The sequence below is a fragment of the Ursus arctos genome, unplaced genomic scaffold (genome assembly GCF_023065955.2).
Source record: "Ursus arctos isolate Adak ecotype North America unplaced genomic scaffold, UrsArc2.0 scaffold_15, whole genome shotgun sequence".
Lineage (NCBI taxonomy): Eukaryota > Metazoa > Chordata > Mammalia > Carnivora > Ursidae > Ursus > Ursus arctos.
This window is the reverse complement of record NW_026622819.1, coordinates 33,200,485-33,224,190: the sequence shown is the minus strand read 5'-3', so window position 1 is coordinate 33,224,190 and position 23,706 is coordinate 33,200,485. Positions and strand designations below refer to the sequence as shown.

Here is a 23,706-nt window from a genome sequence, read left to right as displayed (position 1 = left end):
AGTTAGTGCATGGTCCTTCCTCGTTCATACCCTAGCTGCTGTGCCTTTGCCTGATGGTTTTCCCACTGGCTTTCAAGCCAGTCTCCCTGTAGTCCCCAAGACCCTACACAATTTCCCCATCTGCATTATTGATCTTGTTAGCTGTCACCCCATCTTCAGTTTCTCTGTTCTGGCTTTTCTTTCTCGGGTGTCCAGTAAGCACCTATCTCCTTGGGGCCTACATGCTTCTTGAGCCTTCTACATAGAATCTCTTTCCTCAGATATTTGTATGGCTAGGTTTTTTGGTTTTCTTTTTTTCTTTTTTTCTCAGATTAGATGTTAACTCTTCAGAATTCTTCCCATTTTTTTCTGTTATTTTTTTTTAAGATTGTATTTATTTGAGAGCGAGAGCGATCACAGAGGGAGAGGGAGAAGAGAGCCCAGCACCTTCGATCCCAGGACCCTGGGATCATGACTTGAGCCGAAGGCAGACGCTTAACCGACTAAGCCACCCAGGCGTCCCTCTGTTCTTATTTTTTAAAATTTTAATTCCAGTATAGTTAACATACAGTGTTACATTAGTTTCAGCCCATTTTTTTTTCATAGTAAATATATCCTAACATCTGAATGATGTCTTTTGTGATGGAAGATGAGCTCCACTGGAGGAAGGCTTTGTCTCCTTTATTCATGCCAAGACTGTACCCAGCACCTAGAACAGTATTTGGCACTGAGTAGGTGCTCAACAAAGGGTTTTGAATGAATAACCAAAGTGACTTAACTGCTCTATGCTCATTTCTTCCATCTGTGCACAGGGAACAGCAATGCTTACTTCAAAGCTTTTTGGGATTGAGACAGCCTTGCAGAGCTCTTAAAGTGTCTGTCATATATTATACATGCAATTGGTGGCTATTAGCTTATTAATCAGAGTATCATCCTACATACCAAGAAGCATAGCTTTTTATCATTGTGTTCTTTAGATGCTTTTAGGTATGATCCTTTAGGTATGAGAATACAACTATGGCATTGGAATATGTTTTAGTATTTTCCTAGAAATGTAAAAATTTGCTTACTTAATGCCTTACTGTGTGCTAGTCACTGGTCCGGGGGCGTTTACTCATTAACTCATTTAATCCTCCATCACGCAGCTGCAATGTTTATGACGAATAAATTTGAATTTTGTCAATGTTTATTTATTTTTAGTGTCACTTTAAAAATTTTTGATTTATTTTTAAGTAATCTCTGTAGCCAATGTAGGGCTCGAACCCATGACTCTGAAATCAAGAGTCCCTTGCTCTACCAGCTGAGCCAACCAGGCGCCGCTAGAGTGGAGTCATTTAATTTGGATTCAGTTTTGAGCTCAGACATTGAATCTGTCCGTTCGCCTGTTCTGCTCAGCAAACACTGTGAGCATGATAGGGGCATAGGAATCTGCTCTTCCTGCAGTTGGTCTTACTTCCTTAGTGCCACTGATAATACATGCAGCTCGTCATGGTAAGTAGTATCACTTGAGTATCTGGAAACATATTAAAAACTGTGTAACATGGCCTCTAAGTGGTGGTCAGCTGAAAAAATTGTGGTCAGCACCAACAGTATAGGACCAAATAGCTGGATTAGCCTTTCTACTAAGATTGTGTATTCATCCAACATGGAGCTTTCTTAAGCGGAATTTGGACTGCGTGTGATTTTATTTTTTCTTTATGCACTCACTGGCTTTAGAACTTAACCCCTTCATAAGATGCTTCTATATTATGGTCATAATTTTTTCCTGTGGTTTCTCATTTGACTCCTTTGGAAAAGAGTAACTTTCATCAATAATATAGTTATTATTAGATCATAACTCTTAAGTAAATTTCAGAATGCTTTGGTTAGTATTCCAGGCATTGCAAGTCTAAGGGTTGATAATCTGATACTTTTTGCAGTACTCCCCTGTTCAGCCTCCAGCCATTAATTAAAAGACTGGGAACTATCAAAGGTGATAGTGGTAGAGCATTAGTTGGAAACTACTACAATCAAGGTTGGCTGGAAGGCTTGATATAACAGCCAGAGTCTGCCGCAGTATACCATGGTGAAAATTTTATAGTCACTTCACTATGTATATTTCACTGTCCTTGGGGATTAATAAATGACAAGCCTTACCAGCTCCCCCCCCAATATAGAAATTCGCAAATATGAAGAAGGGTATAATGAATCCCCATGGCCTCAACAGTTAGCTACCTGTGGCCATTCTTGTTTCTATTATCCCTGGCTCCTTCTTCCTTCCCACTTTGAAGCTGATCTCTGATCTTATACCCATAAATAGATCAGAATTTTGATATCGGTATTATAGTGAAATATTGGTTCAGATTTTCTGTTGTCTTGTAAATCTGCCAGAATGAGAAGACCATTTCCTACCCAGTTAGATGGAGTCCTTCTACTATAGTGTAACACTTTGGCCATTGGGCGAGGAAGAATGATTCAGTGGGCTTAATCCTATTGAGGAAAATAACAAATTTTATCATGTGAAGGATTGTTTGCACTAGAGACTTCTTGCCTTAAAGCTGCCTTGGGTTTATTTTAGCCAGTTGCATGGATTAAAACATTTTTTTTTTTAACTTTTCATCTATAGGAATCCTATGAAGATGGTTGTGAGGATTACCCTACTCTATCAGATTATGTTCAGGATTTTTTGAATCATCTTACAGAGCAGCCTGGCAGTTTTGAAACTGAAATTGAACAGTTTGCAGAGACCCTGAATGGCTGGGTTACAACAGATGATGCTTTGCAAGAACTTGTAGAACTCATCTATCAACAGGTAGGTTGGCTGATAGCACAGGTGATCATCAGACAGGTTCCTTGAAGCCCAAGGATGGTGGTTGCTCCTTCAGGGGCGCCAGGTTCACATTCACTGGGCTCCATGCTCCTTAACTCTTTGTGGTTCCTGGGAGCTTTCAAGTCTCTGTTGTATGAAATTCCTGTAGCTGGGGATCTAGGGCTAGAGACAGAATGGAGAGTCAAGGCTCTGTACAGGCAATTGGAAGGAATGTTGGGCATTTATGAAGAAGGCCAGGTAAGTATCATACCTTTTTTCCATCCCCGGCTGTTTTTACAGGATCTGAAATTAACAATACACAAAAAGAGTGCAATTCTCATCTCCTAGGTATCAAATTACATAGCACTTTTGGAGTATGGGAGGAAAAAAAAAGTCATGGGAGAACTTTCTTCCCTCATAAAGGAGTCCAAAAAAAAAAAAAAAAAAAGCCAGACCATAAAACACTGTCTTGAGTCTTAACATTTATGCCTATATTTATTTTAAATTTCTGAGGATTTACATCTTAATTCCATAAATCTAATGTCAGTCTAGATTGTTCACACAAGATTTAGGTTTGAGCCTAGCATATTGGTCTGTGACACATTAATGCTATTTTCAGGGGGGAAAATAGACAACACTGGATTTTGAAGACAAATTTAGGGAGCACTGTTTGAAACTGACCAAAAACAATAGGAGATAAATAGAAATATAAACTTAAGTGTTCTTTAAGTCATTGCTGAAAGAGCAACTTGAATTTGGAATGTGTGGAAGGGTATTATGATGGCAGGTGATTTTCATCCTACCTAGTGTTTCATTTGATTACTTTCACAACTTGTTCTGGAAAGTTATTGGACCCTCTCAGGTTTCTGGACATGCTTGAGATTTTAGGGGTATAGAATTACTCCATTTGTCCTGATACCTACTTTTGGCCTCTAAATGGATTGCAATTGAATATGAGAAGAAATTGAAGAAATTGTTAATGCTTTTCTGATTTCTCTTCTGTTCAGTTTCAGCTCTTCATAGGCTGCATGGTTCTAGTTCTTCAGGCCCGTAACCTAACAAACTACAGTTTCTGTGATTGTCTCAAAGCCAGTTCTTGCATTATGTGCTCCCTATTTATCAATATTCTGTGTCAGTGATACACAGATTCACCAATAGTTCTTAAATTTCATTGGGGGAATTTATTCATAGCAACTAACAAAAGAAGACCTGTTATAAAAATGGCAGATTAAACATACATATTCAACTTCAGTTCCTCCCCAAATACCCAATACCGCTACAGTGAAGGGGATTTTATGAAGCCAGAAGACTCAGGGCCAAGATGAGGAAAGGAGATAAAAGTACCAGCTTTGGAGACTAGAAAGCAGGTGGGCAGAAAGTTGAGGGGGAAAGTTGAAAATCACCATGAATGACCTTGTGGAATCTCTGAAAGACTCTAGGACAAGAATGGAATGAGACTAAAAGGATAGCTTTCAAATCTTAAACAAAACAAAAACCCGAAGCAAAAAACTAGACCCTCTACATCTTTTTGCACTGAGTATCCACTTTGAAGTTTTATTTTAACCCCTCTTGAGAAGTTGTCGAAGGGAAGTACTCCACCAAAAAGAGGAAATTAAGCCACAGATGAAGATATAAAATCTAGAAAACAGTTTTATAGGAGCGGCTAAATGGATTGTCTAGATGGTAGTAAAAGGAGATCCCAAAACAATTGTCAGGCTTCACTGGAGTAGGGCAGAAGGCTCCAGGCAAGATTCCCTGGTAAAATGGGCATAATTGCTGTGTTTGAATGTATTAAGAAACATAGGAACTTGTGAGTTTAGGGGGTAAATCAATGAGATGTAAGTGAAGAATAAAGTAGAGAAAATTTAAGTCTGGGGAAAACGAAGTTGTGCAAAGAAGGAGAGATCCGTATATTACATGGTCCAGCTGTAAATGGAAACATAAAATTAATCAAATCATTGTATGACCATGTTGGTAGGTGGAAAGATTGGGAAATAGTGGAAAGGAGTGGGGGTAAGCAAGGTGAAAGCTGGATATTCCTTGTCCATGGTGGGAAACTAGTAAGAAATAATGTCCAAACTGAAATCACCGAGTATGGGGATACAGAGGTTGAAACCTTTTCAGCTGAAAGAATTGAGAATGGTTTTCTATGGGAGTGAAGTTGAGGTGTAGTGGGGAAGAATGAAATTTTAATAACAAGTGTTGTAGAACTTCTTGTCTTTAAGTTTGTGATAATTTTAAAAAGTAAACTAAAGGAAAACAGGCAATGCCCATAATAGGAAAAGGATGATTTTAAATTTCAAGTCTTCTGTGGTACCAGTTACGCATCCATGAATGATCTCGGGAGAAACCAGTCTGTTGTCTTTGCAAGCAAAGAAATAATTAGAAATAAAAAGACCTAATAATTATGAAGTACTTACTACATGCTAGGTAATGTTAAACACTTGACATGTAATTAACTTGTTTAATCCTCCATAGTTGAAGATATGACTCTTATCCCATATTTTATACATATCTTAACAGAGGTTAAGGGACTTGGCCAAGGTTACCACAGCTGTAAGTAGACCCAGCATAGGGTCAGAGAGGCATCAGGCTATGGCTAGCTACTATCTTTGTAACCTTTTAATGTGCTACCTGATATTAGGTAGAGAGCTATGTTCTCTACTATTCTTTAAAAACTGCAGTTTAAGTTAAAACTTCCTGAATACTGTTTTGGCTATATCAACTGTCTTTGATATGTAGTGTTTTTTCATGGTCTTAGTTTTGGGAGTAGCTTATCTTTATTTCCTCTTTACCCCAAGTGTGTTCGGGGTATTCTTTAAGTGTTAATCTCTTGTACCAGGTACCATTTATCACCTCTTTTAGGAATCGCATGGAAGCCCAGGGAGGTTGAGTGAAGGGTCTCAGTGCAGGCCTGGGAATCTTGTTCTGGACTGCTAGATGCCAAAGTCTATGCCAGCCTATCCCTGAAAAACACCACAGAACAATCATTTGACAAATACTCTTATTTATTCATAATTAGTACTTTGCAACTGGGTACATGCACATGTCTTAGGCAAAAATTGTTTAGTATAAAGAGGTCTTGTCTGTTTGGTTTCTGGTGATCTCAGGTAAATGATGGGGAGAACTTAAACATTTTCCTTTGTTCTTGTTCTTGGTGTAAAGTTGGGAGGGAGAGTTAGTTTTCTTATGCCTAACAACTAAAAAAGACTTGTACATTTGTACAGTGTGGTCAGTTTTCGGGGTGGAAATGTTTTCTTCTTTAGAATGTTGCTGTTAAGTATTTGCATTAAGAACAGTGTATTTGTGTCCTAAAAAAGTTTTCTTTTTTCTTTTTGAAAGGCCACATCTATCCCAAATTTCTCTTACATGGGAGCTCGCCTGTGTAATTACCTGTCCCATCATCTGACAATTAGCCCACAGAGTGGCAACTTTCGCCAGTTGCTGCTTCAAAGGTCAGTGTGAATATATGCAATTAAAGGAAAACTTTTAGACCTATAAGAATTTGGCCATTCCTCTTTTCTAAAGACTGTACATTATAGAAGTTTGCAGGGGAAGGTAGGGTAGACCATTCTTATTTGTATTCAAGTATTGTATTTTTTTTAAAGATTTTTATTTATTCATTTGAGAGGGAGCACAAACAAGCAGGGGGAGTGGCAGAGGAAGAGGGAGAAGCAGGCTCACCACTGAGCAGGGAGCCCGATGCAGGATTCGGGGCTTGATCCCAGCACCCTGAGATCATGACCTGAACTAAAGGCAGACACCTAACCAACTGAGCCCCCCAGGGACCCCTCTGCCTTGGGTTTTGTGCTTAGAAGACCTTTCATTTCCCAAGATCTTGAAAATGACCATTTATATATTTCTTAGTACATCTGCACTTTTATTTTGAGTAGGTTCTAATTTATTGCCACATGTTGAACTAGTTTTTCCCATACCACTTTTTAGAATGATCCATTTCCTTATTGAGTTGAGCTGCTGCCTTTATCACACTACATCTTATAACGGGGTTTTGATTCTAGAGTTTCATTATATTCTGTTCATCACTTGTCCTATTCCTATTTTATTATGATACTACTAAAAATCTCTAACTTTTTAATATCTAGGATGGTTGGTCCCCTCCCCACATTTTTTGGGTAGATTCTCCTTTGCTATTCTGGCATGCTTCTTTTCTCCAATGAACTTTAGAGTCAATATGTGAAATTTCATGAATCTTTTTGATATTAGATTTTTGACATGACCTTGAATTCATATGCTAATTTAGGGAAACTGATTTTCTTATGGGAGCAGTTTTATTCACTAACAAGGTTGCCTTCAAGTTTATTATAGTTGTTCCATTAGTTCCTTAAAGATACTTTCAGTGGTTGCAAAGTGTCCCATCCTGTGTTTAAACTGCACTGGAATAGAATAAAGATCCCAAAAGTAGACTCCAGAGACACTGGAAAATTAAGCTTTTGTTGGATATACTTCAAATATGTATGTAAAAGGTAAATTGTGCTGCTGACACAACTGGCTAGCCATTCATGGGGGACGAAAACAAAAATGGGTTCCTGTCTCTTTACACCAAAATATATTTCAAATCTATAAAAAACTTAGAAGTGCAACACTAAATACTAAGAGAAATTGACTATTAAATCTTAGGCAGTTATCTCTGGGTTTTATGACTTTTATATTTTTCTGCTTTTAACCTTTCTGAAATTAGCACGTATTGCCTTTCTAATTGAAAAATCTTTAACTTAGAAAAGGTGAGTTTAGAGGTATAGGTTCCTTTCATCTGGATAATCAATGACCTACAGGGGTAGGGATTTTTTTGCACTTGCATCAACATATCTTAATGTATAATCTAATAGTCATTGCACTTATAAAATGAAAAGGTCATTTCATCAAAACTGCTTATAAAGTCGTAAAAGGAGAGTAGCCAATAAGGTGCTGGGATAACTAAATTGGCATTAATTAACTCATCCTTTCTATTAGCCAGAGCGTTTTATAGATATTTATAGACATGATAAATTATCCTGGGTTTATGGTTGATACACAGATTGACCCAAGGTAAATTCTTGGTAAACAGTGACTTCTTTTTTCCTTAAAAAATTTTTTATTTTTTTTACAAAGCCAAGCTAAACTGGTCCCTTAGACGTGGAAGCCATTCAGTCTCCACAAACCCCTCCTTTTGTCTTTAACAGAACTGTCAAAAATCAGCTTTACAAAACACATGACTTTCCCAGAGTTTTTTCACCACCTTATCGATAAAGGTAAAAAATATTTAACGCCAAATTGGTTAACATTTAAAGTATGTTTTAAAAATCCCTTTAAATAACAGCTGACACCGTAATTCATGGACATGGGCAGTGACAGGTTTATGGTGATTGTTACAGATACTTTATAGGATAGCAGATGGGCCAGGTCAGTGGAAAATAAAGCAAGGGAAACTAAGTTATTTGACTCCTTTGGTCTCTGGGATATTGAGACCAAACTAATTGCTGTTCCTATGTGAATTTCAACTGGGGACTTTTCCCTTCATTTCTCTGATTCGTATAATGGAAATTATGAAGGATTATGGGCTTAGTAGGAATTCATTTTATTTTCAGCTTAGTTGGAGACCATGTATATGTATATATATATTTAAAGATGTGTTTCAAAGTTCACATATTCAGAGTAGAACATTTACAGAGACAATTTGAGTAAAAAATATGCTTTAAAATAAAACCCAAAACGTTGCCTTCTTGACAAAAAGCCCATCAAACAAAGGCGAGGCATTTTCTTTCTTTTCGGCGCCAGCATACAATGAACCTCATGAAACCTATGTTGTTTAAACAGATTACAAACTTGATCTGGTAAGAATAGTTGAAAATAAACCCATTAGTTTCTTAAAACTAGGAATCAGTATGAAAAGATGGTGCATGTTCTCGTCTCTACAGTAGACAGGAACACTTTTTACTGCAGAAAGTCAGGACATCGGTGTATGGTACTTGTTTCTGAGTTGCTTGTGGACAACAAACCCGACAGCTGGTCATCTTGTTTGCTCAAAAACCAAAGCAGTGTGAGATTATAAATGGTATATCTTCGTTAGATGTCGAACTGAATATGAAGTTAAAGATCAAGCTGCAAAAGGTGACGAAGTGACTCGGAAACGATTCCATGCGTTTGTCCTCTTCCTGGGAGAACTCTATCTTAACCTGGAGGTGAGGAGACATTTTTTTAAGTACTTACAAAGCCTGGGAACATAAACCGATCATGATAAGGAATTTGTATTTACATTATCCTTCGACAACGTAAAGGGTGAAATGGAAGGCTGGGCGACGGGAGAGGGAGAAATAGTATCTCAGTGGCTGCTCATGGTAGTGCCCGCATTCTAATGGAACGTCTGTGTTTCTCCTGTTTGCAGGGAGGCTGTTGGGAAGTTGCTGGGAATTTTAAAGTCTGTGTACTTTTGGAAAGCCATGGTTTCTGTGCAGCTTTAAGCTCTTGAAATACAGATAATCATACCTTTTTGAATTCACACCTTTCGTCTGTTGACTTTCAGATGGTGGCCCGAAAGCAGCGTACTCTGCAGAACACAAAGCTTTGAGTTGAAAGGGTGGGGAGGGGAACTAGAATATCTGGGGTTCTTTTCACCCTCATCCACCCAGGATTGTTCTTCTTGGTCCTATTTTATAAATTAATCTTCCAAATAAAATGCATTTGTTCAAACCCTATAGCTAAACAAGTTTGTAAATTGGTGGTCTGCTTGGGTATATGCAGGCAACTAAGTGCTGAATATTACTTTGTAATGGATTTGCTTTTTTTTTTTTTGAGTAGTTAATCCCAGAGATAGGTTGTACCTCCTTTAACTGTGATTTGAAAACTTAATCGTAAACACCACTGAAAGGACCCATGAATCCACCATCAAATGTGCATCTCAGTTAGTGCCTCTAAAAAGTCTCTGTCCAATCTAGTGCCTAGTTGATTAACCCATTTTACCACAGATGGACCCTTTTTTTTTTGGCAGTGGGATTTTATTATTATTTTTTTTTAAGTAGGCACCATGCCCAACATAGAGCTTGAACTCCCAACCCTGAGACCAAGGGTCGCATGCTCTTCCAACTGAACCAGCCAGGTAGCCCTGGATGGACTTAATTTTTAAAAAATTCCATGCATTAATCTTTCAGTTTAATTTTTATATAAGCCAAAATAAGAGCATTCATCTAAAATGTGCTGTAAATGAAGAGTCATTTTAAGAATGCAGCTGTTTCCTATGTGGACGTAATGATGCCGTGTCCGTGGGGAGTGTGAAGGTGAGGTCGGCTCCTGTGCCGACAGCTCCTCTGGCTGGAGAGCTACGATACTTAGACCGTTCAGTGCAAAGCAGTATTTTTAAATAGTATAAAAAGAATAATAAAATGCTGCATGTTCCAAAAAAGGTGGTAGCTTAATAGACCAGAGAATGTTGTATGAGGCAGATATTTATAAAGGAGACTGAGGCTATCCTGACCATATGTTATGTGTGCTAAATGGAAAATTTTACCTGTAGTTTATCAGTTGTATTAGAGGTCTTACATACCTGTAATTTTGCAAAGGTACCAGAGTATTTCTGATTCTTGTATTGTTAAACGTAAGACACTTATTTTGCCAACATGTTAGACCATTTATTTCTCTGTTATAGTATTTTGGCATAGGTGCTTTTCATTTTCTTTTGTCCCAAAAGATCAAGGGAACAAACGGACAGGTTACAAGAGCAGATATTCTTCAGGTTGGTCTTCGGGAGTTGCTGAATGCCCTCTTTTCCAATCCTATGGATGACAACTTAATTTGTGCAGTAAAATTACTGAAGGTAGGTTTTACTTACGTTTCTTAAAATTAATCTTTCTACCCCATTTGTATATGATTTAGAGGAAGGAAAGTATGTATAGTATGCAGTGAATTCAAAATTAGATTTTAAGTTAAATGTTGACATTTTGCTTTGCTCTTGAATTTAAATATTGGAAAAGCAGTACGTACTGATTTTATTTATTTTTCAGATTTTATTTTTTTGAGAGAGAGTGCATGCGCGGGATGGAGGGAGGCAGAGGGAGAGGGACGAGCAGACTCCACACTGAGCACAGAGCCCGACATGGGGCTCAGTCTCACAACCCTGAGATCATGACCTGAGCTGAAATCAAGACTTGGATGCTGAGCCGACTGAGCCACCCATGCTCCTCTGTACTGATTTTTTAAATATGAGAATCCAAATTTAGAAGCAAAAAATGGAAGTCCTTCACCCCCATCTCTAAATTTCCTTTCCTTCCTTCCCCATGTCTTTATGTGTGCCCTCAATCTCACTCTTTGTGGCTTGCTTTTTTATTGTCTAACAAAGATCTTAGATCTTTGCATGGCACAAAAGACTTTCCTCTTTCTCCAGTAACTTCGTTTCTGTGTGCGGTTGTTGATGTAGGTTCAATTCCTACACGTAGATTTGGTGAGGCAGTGAGCGTAGTATAGTTTATTTTGAGAAGTGATGTCGAATTTCCCTATTAAATGCCAAACCAGTGTGTGATTTGGTTGTTGTCCTACCAACAGTGAATGAGTACACTGCTTTCTCCATATTCTTCTCAGTGATGGATATAATTAATCCTGGTTTGTTTTGTCATGGGTAATGAGTAAAAACAAAAATCTCGTTTTGCATTTTCCTAATCATTAGTGAATTTAAGCGTTTCTTCACATTTGTTAGCCTTTTTTTTTGTTTCTATGAATTACTGGTTTATATCCTTAACTCTTTTATCTCCCCGAAGTTTGTATTTTTTTTAAATTCAGAGCTTCTATACTTGTAAATTTCAAAAAGTGAAAGGTTGATTAAAATTTTGTAGCCTAACTTATATAGGGAATATACCCTACAGTCATTGACCCGTAAAACCTGTGATTAAGGTTCTGCTTTAGTTTCTCTCAATCAGGAAAAATAGAGGGTCTAGAGATTCCTGTTAGGTGGTAGAGAATAATTGGGAGTATTTAACTTAACCAAATTCATTTTGTTCAAAGAATGCTTGAACTGCTACTAATACTTTTTTTTAAGAATTTCTGTACTTTATTGAATTCCTTATTTTACTGATAACCTGCTTTTTTAGTTGACAGGGTCAGTTTTAGAAGATGCCTGGAAGGAGAAGGGAAAGACTGATATGGAAGAAATCATTCAGAGAATTGAAAATGTTGTCCTAGATGCAAATTGCAGCAGGTGGGTAGCTAGCCAGTGGATCTCAATTTCTTTTGCTGTGGGGATTCTTTTTAATCTGTTATATATGCTATCATCAAAAGAATTGAAGTCTTACAGATCTACAGAAATATTTTTTTTCAGAAATATTTTCTTTAAAAGTATAATAATTTTAGTTATGGCTACTGCTCACCTGGCCTTTTTTATTCTGTTGTGTTTATAAATTGAAAAAAAATTAAGATTTTCCTGTGGTAAGATAGAAGTCCATTGAAAAGTAAAATGATTCAGACTTTAAATTGTTCAATAAATACTTGGGTAAAGTACTATTTTAAGTCCAGTTGGAGGCATAAAAATGTGGGGTAGCCACTGCCTTTAAGAACCATATAGTCACAGTTAGATGGAACAATTTTTCTTTCTTTCTTTCTTTCTTTCTTTCTTTCTTTCTTTCTTTCTTTCTTTCTTCTTCCTTCCTTCCTTCCTTCCTTCCTTCCTTCCTTCCTTCCTTCCTTCTTTCCTTCCTTTTTAATTTTATTTATTTGGGAGAGAGACAGAGACAAAGATAGTGAGAGAGAGCACAGGCAGGGAGAAGAGGGAGAAGCAGGCTCCCTGCACGGGGCTCAATCCCAGGACCCCGGGATCATGACCTGAGCCTAAGGAAGCAGCTTAACTGACTGAGCCACCTAGGCGCCCTAGATGGAACAAATTTCAAGGCTGCTTAAAAAAAAGTTATGTCAGTATAGGAAATGTCTAATAAGTCAAAGCACTTAGATGTACGTGTTAAATTTATGAAACATAGTTTTAGGAGTCTGTGGTATTCTAGAGTCCGACAACACTTTGGTGGATACCCTTAACTCATTTTCAACTTCTGTCTGCAGAGATGTGAAACAGATGCTCTTGAAGCTTGTAGAACTCCGGTCAAGTAACTGGGGTAGAGTCCATGCAACTTCAACGTACAGAGAAGCAACACCTGAAAACGATCCTAATTATTTTATGGTATGCCCATGTTTACATTTTAAGTTTTGTTTATTGCTTGGATCCAGTTTTGGAAATTTCTAGGTGACGTACATAAAGGTATTCTCAAAAAAAAAAAAAAAAGTATTCTCAGAATTTAATGCCGATAACTTTTCATTGGCTTAGGGTCACATGGCAGCCAGCAGGCCAGGTAAATAGGAGAAGAAATCCTGTAAGGAAAGGATAGACTAGAGAAAGATCCATCCAGTGGCAAGGGAAATCAATAAGGCTTAGACTCCGTTGAGTGTGGATTGTGAGGAGAAGTTTTTCCAGAGAATGTATAACCAGAGACCTGCATCTCACACTTTTACTTTTGCATGTGGTAGTAAATTAAGAATGATCACCAGGCCAATGATGCCCTGAAGCTCCTGACATGACCAAACATAACACAACAAGGGAGAAATGCTGCTATAACCCCAGCCACGGAAATTTTTAAAAAATGGTGGGGAGGGGAGAACCACAACTGTAAATAAGCTGACACAATGCTAAATCACAGTGCACAACAAAACGGTTCATCACGAGTGTGACTGACTAGACAGCAGGGTTAGAGCCACAGGAACTTGAGAGAATAGAATCGAAATCTGAAAACCATAGCCTTTCCCAATGAAATGAAAATGGCTATTAGGAAGCTAGTTTTTTGTGTGTTCTTGCATTATCAGGTGCAGATGAGTGACCTCAGCCATGCTGCTTTAATTTGCTTTAAAAAATCAATTCTGAAGTAATTGCATATTTATATCACTTTGATTCATCCTAGAATGAACCAACCTTTTATACCTCTGATGGTGTTCCTTTCACTGCGGCTGACCCAGGTAGGCTGTTTCACAGTGCTTTGCCCCCCACTTCTTGGTAAGCTAGTGAATTACAGAAAACCATACCCTCACCAGTACAAAGTTGTAGCTTTTTGAAGCGGGCACATTCTAAGATACAGGGTAAATGCTTCTCTCATATAGAATATTCTTTACAGGGACAACCACTTTGAACCATTTCAAATGGAAAGTCTGACTCTGTGTATAGTATCTTGTCACCTGACAATGGCTTGGAAGAATCCCTCAATTAAATGCAACCATTTTTATTTTATATTTTCTCTAATATTTCATTTTTACACTGTAAGCTTTCAGGTGGTTAAGATAGAAGGGAAACATGGTTCTGACTACTACATAGAGTACAGTGTTCGTTACTGTGGGTTAATACTTGCAGATACTAAGAATTATGGGTTTCATTAATAGTCAGTAGGTCAGAGTTAATTAAAATCTAAATCTCAGCACACTTCCCCTTCCAGAAAAGGGCCATTTGTAGGAAGATTGCTTTAATTGTGATAAATGGGACTGCAGTATGAGCAAGAGAAAATTTTCCCATTTGATAAAAACTATAAGCAGCTTATTGTTCAGAATTTTCCCATTTGCTTCCTCTGGATAGCAGGCCCTGACTATCCTGTTCCTCAAAAGAGGTGGAAAGAAGGACTGCTTAACTTTCAACTTTGAATTATGAAACACTCAAAATATAAAAACTTCGTGGGGCACTTGGGTGGCTCAGTCATTTGGGCATTCGACTCTTGGTTTCGGTTCGGGTCATGATCTTGTGGTTGTGGGATGGAACCCTGCGTTGGGCTCCCTGTGGGGAGATTTTTAAAAGTCTTAGAAAAAATTGTGTGTTTGTGTGTGTGTGTATAATTATTATATAAACTATAAAAATCTGACCTCTTGATTCACTGTCAAGGTTAAGCCAGTGTCATTTTGTCATATTAACATACACTTTGGGTGCTTTTAAAAAAATAAAACCCAGTGGATAACTAGTAAACCACTCTGTTCTTTGACCCATCCCTCACCCCCAACACTAGTCCTTCTACCGCTTCCCTCCCAGAGGTAATTACCGTCCTGAAGTTGAGGTCATTGTGATGTCTTTTTACTTCCTATGTGTCTTTAAATAGTGTATTATCACACAATAGCATTAACCTAAACGGTGTCTTATTGTGCACATCTTTTGCAACTTGTTTTTTATTCAGTGGTTTGGCTCTGTATTCACATTGAAGTATCTATCGCTTTGGCTCGTTTTAAATGCCAAATAATGCTGCACTCAGTAAAGCACTGGTTATAGGTCCCGACTTAAGTGTGGTTGGGTGGTTCCCACTCCTTACTATAGACAGTGCTGTACAGACCTCCGAGTAGTCCCTGTGCACATGCAGGGGGCTCTTTGGGGAGAAGTTGCTACATTATAAGTTATGTGCATCTTCTGCTTCACTAAATGTTGTGAGCCTGCCTTCCAGTCTGCTATACCACCTGATAAGTCCCCAGCAGAACTGGAGGGTTCCTGTTTCTCATCCTTGGCAACGCTTATTACCAGACCTAATTGTTGTCAGTCAGATTGTACGAAATTGTAAACTTTCATTTCCTTACTAGTGATAATGAATTTCTTTTCATGTTTCTATTGACAGTTTTCTTCCTTTTGAGAGTTGCCTGTTTGTGTTCTTTGCCCATACTTCTCTTGGATCATTTGTCTCTTCACTGATTTGTAATTCTTTATGTAGCCCAGAAAGTGACTCGGAGCTTCTCCCAGTGTATGCTGTCTTTCCATTATGTTTGGTCTTGTCCTATAGAAGCTTCGAGTTTTCATGTCAGTATATCTGTCTTGTTCCTGCTCTCTGTGGCTAAGAAGGTTTCCTTATTACCATCAAATTCCATTTTCTTCTAAAAGGCTTTGTTGCTTTTTATATTTAGGTCTTTAGTCCATCTGGCTAATTTTTATATGATGGATGTAGTAGAAATTAAATATTCCATGTTCTCTTGTCTGAGCCAACCGATGTTGAGTTATACATGCTTTCTTCTCAATAAAATGTCCCTCTGATGTGTACCGTGCCCCTCCTCTCTAAATTTGGATTTTACTCCTGTGTCATGTGGATCTTTTGTCTTAAGGTCTTAATACTGATACCACAGTCTTAATTACTACTTTACTTTAAATCTTGCTATGTCTGGTGAGACAGATTTTCTTATTCTTCAAAGTTACCTTGAATCATTTTGGTTCTTTGTTCTTCATCTGTGTCTCATTTGTTTAACCTGTTTGTTTTTTGTGACTCTTGTTTATAGAAATTTCTAAACATGCTTACTTTTATTTCACATTTTTGTTCTATCTTTTAATTCTAACCCTATTATTTTTGACTATGACGTAAAGTTTATTTTGATCTTTTTTTATTGCAATCTGATATTTAACGGTCTTAAACTCTTTTTTGGAAAGGATTTCAAACTTACAGAAAAGTTATAAAAGTAAAAATTGTACAAAGAGCACCCATCCACCCATTACTCAGATGTACCTTTTGTTAACATTTATTCTATTTGCTTTATCACTTGTCCACACTGTTTTCTAAACCATTTGAAGTTAAGTTATGTATATTGTGGCCCTTTATGACAGCTCTCATGTTTTAACTGCTTTTTTTTTGTTTTTTGTTTTTTTGTTTTTTTTTTTTTTTTTTTCACGAAAACTCCATATGGCTTGAGTTGTAGTAACATTTGTCCCTGCCAAGGAGCCACAGGGGTAAAATGGATTTGGAACAAGTTTTTATTTCTTGTCATAGGGGTTTTTTGTGGGTGAGTAGTAGAAATTTGAGCTGTAGGGCCATTATTACAAATTCTGTGATGAACCAGTTTCTTCAGAGTACTGTCGTTTCTACTTCAAACCCAGGAAGAGACAAGCAAGCTTCTTTGCTATCTTTCTTTGCCACCAGAGTGTTTTCCACTTTGTTTTCTCCTGGTCTGCCTTTTGCTTGACATATCCACCCTTTGAAGGGCCCGGATTTGTGTAGGGAGAGGTGGGCGTGGGCATGAATTCCATCTCCGTTTCACATGGGACCAGGACCTTGCTTTCTGACCTTCGGTGGGTTTTTAAATCCAAGCCTCTTTGTTACGGAGAGCATGTGGTCTGCCAGCCTCCTGGCTGGAGTTAGGTATGTATGATGTTCAGTTCCCTTTTTGTTTGTCATCAAGGGACTTGATTTTCTTTTTTCTGAATTCATCTGTGCATTTAAAAGAATGTTTGTCTCATCCGTTACCTTAAGTAATTGTTGCCAAATTGCCAAAATTGGATGTCAAAATATCACCAACCTTTTAGGCTGGAATTAGTTTTATAGAGACTGGCAATCTTGGGGAAAATGTGGTCTAATGTAATTATCTTGTTGAAATTTGAGGTAGCTGTTGTTCACAAGAAACCAATTTTAAGGTAACCAGTTTTAATACACACTGATCTGTTTTATTATTCAGAGATAAGTATTCCATACGGACATGCTAATCTTAAAAGATACTCAGTAACTCTGCCTAAGACAGTTGGCAGACGGAGAGCTATACGATTGCCCGTATTGCCTTGGAAGAAGCCAACCAAGGGAAAGTTCGAATAGTTGAAACATTTATCAGGTAGCTACCTTCCAGCTGTCTCCGAGGCAAGAAAAGAAAATCCCCTGTGCTCAGAACCTTTGCTAGGTTAGCTAATCTGATTGAGAAACATGGGCCAGTGGCTGTTAGCTGCTAGCTACCTAGCTCAGTTTACTTCCTCGGGAAAGAGTAAGGGCAACCAGAGGCCAGGCTATTTGATTAAAATCCTTCCTTGTGGAAGGAAGAACAGGAATATGGAAGAACATGTTCTTTCCCAACAAGTTATATAGATATATATATTTTTTTGTTTGTTTTCTGGAAAGAACCGGCAAAGCGTATAAGCAGCATACACGTTGGCTGTGACATGTGCTCTGGTCTGTCCACAATGGCCTTGATTGGCAACATATAATTAGAGGAATATTATAATTAAGATTTATGAGCATGCAAGTGGCAAAAGCAAACCAATTAGAATATAAGTTTTGTAAAAGCTATTAAATATGCAACTGGAAGCTTCCTGCTATTTAAACATTGGATCTACCTAAATAAAAACTAATATTAAAAAAGATTTTGAAGGCTAACTGGCTGTTTTATGACTTTCGTCAGCATTTAATTTTTAAAACTTTTTTTGTAGATTACCAAGAGAAATATCAAGAGTTACTTGAAAGAGAAGACTTTTTTCCAGATTATGAAGAAAATGGGACAGATTTATCAGGGGCTGGTGATCCGTAAGTTCTTTTTAGCTATTAACTTTCTTTGTGATGTTTCTGTGGCCATACTTTGTAGATGGAGTTTAGACAAAGGTGGATGAAGAATGCTCATTTTGATCTGATGGTGCTACAGTGGTGTATGTGTAGTGCTCGCTTACCAGAAATTTTCAGGAAGTCATACTAGAAAACACAAACTATGATTCTGAAAATGTATATATATCTGAAGGGGAAAAACTAAAATGTGGTATACGCAAGCACAGTTTTATGACATAGATTCAGTTCAGCTCTAATATTGTAAGATCTTGGGTAAATTCTATGCTTGTTTTTCCATCTGTAAAGTAGAAATAGTAGACCCCTCAAGTTCTTTTGAGAACTGAGTAAGAATATGTATATACTTAGAACCACCTCCCGGGAGACAGTAGAAGACTCAGATCTTAGCTGTTAGAGGATGAATTAAGATTAAAGAGAACGCTGATAACTATATAACAATGTTTGGACTGATGGGAAGGTATAAGTTATAGTCGCATTCACATCTCTCAATCCCTACCTGCCATTCTTTGTAATAAAAGAAGCTTTTGCTACTCCCTTACCATCAGATTGCATTACACCAAGTCAAAGAAGAACCAAGAACTTGTGAGGTTTAGTTCCAGCTCTCTTAACGGTTTATGTGAATTTGGACCAATTACTCAGGTTTTCTTCCTTCTAAAAGTGGAGGAGGGAATAAATTAAATCTGACTTACGTCTCATCTCTCGAGTATGTTGTAGGTTAAAAAAGTGAACCACTTTTATTCTCTCTCCCATTTAGTGACATTTATAAGTCTGTTTGAGATCTAATGTTACCATATTTTTACATTCTAGTTTAATTTAAAAAAAAAAAAAAATGCAGGGGTGTAAGGACTCAAGCCCAGTTAAGAAAAAGGTTCAGTCCTGCTTGGTGAACCACTGGAAATTCAAGCTGTTCTTGGCACTGGATTTCAGGTTGTCCTCTGAAGTTTTGCTTGGTAAACATTACATGCTCTTGCCCTGATACACTTGTGGCTACTTCAACACACGGCCTTGTAGTGGAAATGGAGGAACAACGACAAAAAGGCCCATCAGCAGTTGATACAGTCTTGGCAAGATAGTTTGTCACACATGTAGGTGGAAAGGATTATTGCAGGGTGGGGAGACCCATCGACAGCATGTTATTGTAGAGGAAAAGTGTTGAAAAGGGAAAAGATTGGGAGTCAGATTCTGGCTGTGCCACGTATTTAACCCCAAATCTCCAGAGTATTTATGTAACCTCCTTCCAGAGTCTTTTTTATCTCTAAAATGGAGATGATAGGGGCGCCTGGCTGGTGCAGTCAGTAGAACATGTGACCCTTGATCTCAGGGTTGTGAGTTTGAGCCCCATGTTGGGCGTAGAGATTACTTAAAAAGAATGGAGGTGATAGTGGTATCCATCTTTTTAAGATGGCTATGGGTATTCAGTAAGAATATGTGTATTAAATCCTTAATGGGCTCTTTAAGTTTTCTACTCATACTTAACTGTGGAAAGCTTTGTTTTTCATCATTTTAAACTAATAGTTGGAAAAATTCTGAGATAGATGATTTCAAAGGTAGCTTCTTGTTATGAAAGTGATTCCAAATAAATGGCATGTGACTAAATTGTTATTTCAGGAATACTATTTCTGATGTTAAGTAGATATAAAATAGGGCAGCAGGGTGGCTCAGTCGGTTGAGCCTCCTCCTTTGGCTCGGGTCATGATTCCCGGGTCCTGGGATCTAGCCCTGCTGAGCAAGGAGCCCAAGGGCCTGCTGCTCCCTCTCCCTCTGCCTGCCACTCTCCCTGCTTGTGCTTTCTCTGTCAAATAAATAAATAAAATCTTAAAAAAAAAAACAGACATAAAACTTTACAGTATTAGAGGTAAATGGCATATCTGAAATTATGTTCTAATTATAGTGTGATTGTTAAAGTAAATTTATGAAAATAATATCACTCTTGAGCCCCCAAATTTGTATGTCGAGACTTTAAATTCACTTTTAGGTTAGGTTAAGAATTTGACATATGTCGGGTGCCTGACTGCTCAGTCAGAAGATCATGTGACTCTTGATCTTGGGGTTTTGGATTTGAACCCCACATGGGGTATAGAGATAACTTAAATTTTTTTTTAGACATATGTCTGAAAGTGTAACAGAAGCTTAATTTCAAACACAAGAGACTCAGAATCCAGTGTAAAATGTAACTCCTCAGATTAAGTGTTTGGTTGTCTGAGGACTGACATGTATGTGATTCTGGATAGTGCTTGCATTCTGTAACAGTCTAGGAAAGTTGTATCACCATACTTTCTTGTGTGGCTTAGCATCTTAGATATTTCTGAGTTGAAAAACATTAAACTTATGAATCATCTTTACTTCTTTCATAGATACTTGGATGATATTGATGATGAGATGGACCCAGAGATAGAAGAAGCTTATGAAAAGTTTTGTTTGGAATCAGAGCGTAAGCGAAAACAGTAAAGCTAAATTTCAACATATCAGTTTTATAAAGCAGTTTAGGTTATGGTGATTTAGCAGAACACAGGAAAACAGGAAAATGTGTCACACTTATACCAAATTAAGGATGTTGAGTTATGTTACTAATGTATGCAACTTTAATTTTGTTTAACACTATCTGCCAAAATAAACTTTATTCCCTATAACTTAAAATGTGTATATATATATAATAGTTTATTATGTACAGTTAATTCCACTGTTTTGGCTGCAATAAAATCGATTTTGAAATAAATGAAATGTTGAAAGTAAATTTTGCTAGTTGGTTAGAAGCTTAACCTTTAAATTCTACTTTTCTTGAGGGAAGAAGTCTTAGCCTGGAAATACATATTATTGCAAAATGTAGCATCCTTTTTTAGATGAGTAAATAGCTTTCATTTAGTTTTACGTTGTCTCAGTGAATTGGGTTCCAAATATGAATCACAATCATGAAAATCTTTAGCACTAAAGTCTTAGGATATATCATTAACAACTGATTTACATATCCAGATGCTATTTGATACCAAGGGCTTTTAAAATGTCATTAAAAAAAAAAAAAAAGACTTAAAACTCCCAACTAAACAACCAGGATTCTTCAGTTAGGTTTTATTGCAATTCTAGAATTGTTCTCCTCCCCGCCCCCCAACTTCATTACCCTAAAGCCTAGAACATTATTCTTTACTTATATGGCTTTCATTTTTATTTTGTAGCATGAGTTGCATTGACTTTTTTACTAGAAAATTTTACTAGATCTTTGTCACTCAAGTTTTCACCTGCTTTATAATTGATACACCCTGAGGATCACTTTTCTAATACTTTTACTATAATGTAGTACCACCTCAGCCCTATTTAAAAATATTTGTACCTAATGTCAAAAGCCTTTTTCCAACTAACTAAAAGTAAAACTTATGTACAAAAGGATTGCTTGTAAATATGCATGTAAATAGTTCTGTTAATAACCCACTGTTTTACATTTGGTACATCTGTGTCTGCTAATACAGTTAGCTTTCTCACTTTTCTGCTTGTTTGTTCAGTCTGGATTAAAATTAGACTTTGAAAATAAAATTTAAATAGTTTGGTTTTCCTCTAAGTTTTTGGATGTAATCCTGATATTTTAAAGAATTTCTGTTGAACTTTGTCATAAAATTGTTTGAAATCAGAAACTCTGCTAGGATAGAAGATGTCCTATTCAGTGTGTGTTAAGAATTCAGTAACAAGTCTACTTGGAAAAATTAACAAATATAAAACATGAACCTTTAGATTCCTTATTGTAAAAGGGAAGGATATGTATAATTGTGTTTTTGGAACTTGTAATAGGATTCTTTCTTTCAGAATGGCTCCTGTAATGTGGTGGATAATTACCTTAATCTGCAGTTCTCCAAAGACTGTGCTCATTGTAAATCTTGGGGGTGAAGGGAAAAGGGTGTAGGGAAGGGGCAGTACATTAGACCAGAGGCCAAGTACATGATAACTGAATATGCTTTAAACTTCTCGTGGTTGCTTTGTGAATAACCATCCAGCTTTGTCCAATAGCTCATTGTCACCAGTCGCTGCTACACTCAGCAGCTACCAACAGGGTCATTATGTGTTCCAGTTACTAGTGCTGTTTAAATAACCACCCAAATTTAGTGTCTTCAAACAATAAGCGATTATTATGCTCATGGGTTCTGTGGTTCAGGGATTTGGACAGAGCACGGCTTTTTTTCTGTTCTGCAATGTTTGAGGCCTCAGCTGGGAAAACTAAGGACTGGAGGTGATTCGAATGGCTGGGAGCTGTAATCGTCTGGAGTCGTCTTCACTCACGTGGCTGACTGGGCCGAGATGACTTGAAGCTATCACTTGGCCAGACCCACCTACACATGACCTGTCCGTGTGGCCTGGACTTTTCACAAACATGGCAGCTGGATTTTGAGAGGGGGCATTGTGGAAGACTCAGGAAGAAGCTGAATTTTGGAAGCTGCACACAGCATTAACTTCCGTTACAGTCTTAGTTCTGAGTCACTAAAGCCATGTCAAATAGGAGGCCATCAAGAAATGTGTGGATATGTTTCAAAATTGCAATGGTATAGCCTGAAAGGAAGAGCTGGCCCTGTGGTACAATTGTTGGCCATATCTTCAACAGAAACATGGGTCCTAAGTCTTTCGTAAGGATTAATAGTATAAGTCTCCAATGAGCAAGGACACATAGGTCCTAGTGCAGGTCATAGGCTTGTGTTCTGGTAACAAAGTACAAATATTGGATTGTACAAAATCTGGCACTTATGTCATCAACTCAGACCTTCTGTCTTTATGTTGTCCGTGCCCTTCCAGCCAAAGACTACCAGGAACATACATGTCCCTGAGCAGGCTGGGCTTCCTGCTTTTGCACTATAGCAAACTACACATATGGGGAACTGTGGTGTGTGTCAGTGAAAGGGTATTAGAACTCATTATATAGGATTGGGGCTTTGGTTGTATAATTTGGGCGAGGGTCTAAGAAACTGGAGGTTCACTGTAGATTGGAAATTGTCAGAAGGGCATGATTCGGTATTCCATTAAGTCTTATCTATAGAGGAACAGATGGATCTGGAGGAAGTCCTCATTTAAGAAAAAATCAGTCACATTTAGCAAGAGATGATACATGGTATGAAAGAGTAAAAAGCTGTTCAGGCTTGAAGGACTGAAAATCAGCTCTCAATGGAAAAAGAAAAAAAAGAAGTACCCTTGCTGTTTATCTGGTTGGGGGGACAGACACAGATAAAGCCAGCTACAAAGTTAATGGGACACATTTTTCCCAAAGTCATGCACTTATAAACTGCCATCATGACCCCTTTGTATGACCACCGCTTTGTCATCTTCAGACCTGCTTTGCTATCCCACCCATCTATTCCTGGGGATACCCGATTACTAAACGGCTGTCACCGCATAACAGCACCCAGACCCTAGTCAATTCCTGCTGCTAATTCTGTTTCAGAAGCAGCATCCAACTCAGAACGGGTATCCCTTCCCTTATAATCTCCTCAGAATCCTTCAGCAGGAATCCAAATTTTACCAAAGTGGGTGCCCTCCTCCCTCTTGAGTAGCATGCCATTCATGTTTTCTCTGGAGTTTGCTCCCTTGCTTACAAGCTGATAAATAAGATTTTATCAGCAGGCTTTAACCTGGTGGTCTTTGGCTCACTAGACTTCAGTAGATGTAAATAATTTTAGGTCGTGTATA

The 23,706-nt window shown here is 37.7% G+C and overlaps 1 protein-coding gene across 3 annotated transcripts in view; it reads left to right on the top strand.

Annotated features, from left to right (window-relative positions):
* Nucleotides 1-20,764, top strand: part of PAIP1 (poly(A) binding protein interacting protein 1) — a 28,080-nt gene extending 7,316 nt beyond the window's left edge. For all 3 annotated transcript variants that reach the window (XM_026506924.4, XM_026506923.4, XM_026506922.4), the window contains exons 3-11: nucleotides 2,585-2,770; nucleotides 6,110-6,222; nucleotides 8,835-8,946; nucleotides 10,449-10,574; nucleotides 11,842-11,948; nucleotides 12,800-12,917; nucleotides 13,690-13,744; nucleotides 17,922-18,015; nucleotides 20,403-20,764. In XM_026506924.4, the coding sequence (XP_026362709.1) occupies nucleotides 2,585-2,770; nucleotides 6,110-6,222; nucleotides 8,835-8,946; nucleotides 10,449-10,574; nucleotides 11,842-11,948; nucleotides 12,800-12,917; nucleotides 13,690-13,744; nucleotides 17,922-18,015; nucleotides 20,403-20,496 (1,005 nt within the window). In that variant the 3' untranslated portion in view covers nucleotides 20,497-20,764. The remainder of the gene's footprint in view (nucleotides 1-2,584; nucleotides 2,771-6,109; nucleotides 6,223-8,834; nucleotides 8,947-10,448; nucleotides 10,575-11,841; nucleotides 11,949-12,799; nucleotides 12,918-13,689; nucleotides 13,745-17,921; nucleotides 18,016-20,402) is intronic.
* The last annotated feature ends 2,942 nt before the right edge of the window (nucleotides 20,765-23,706 follow it).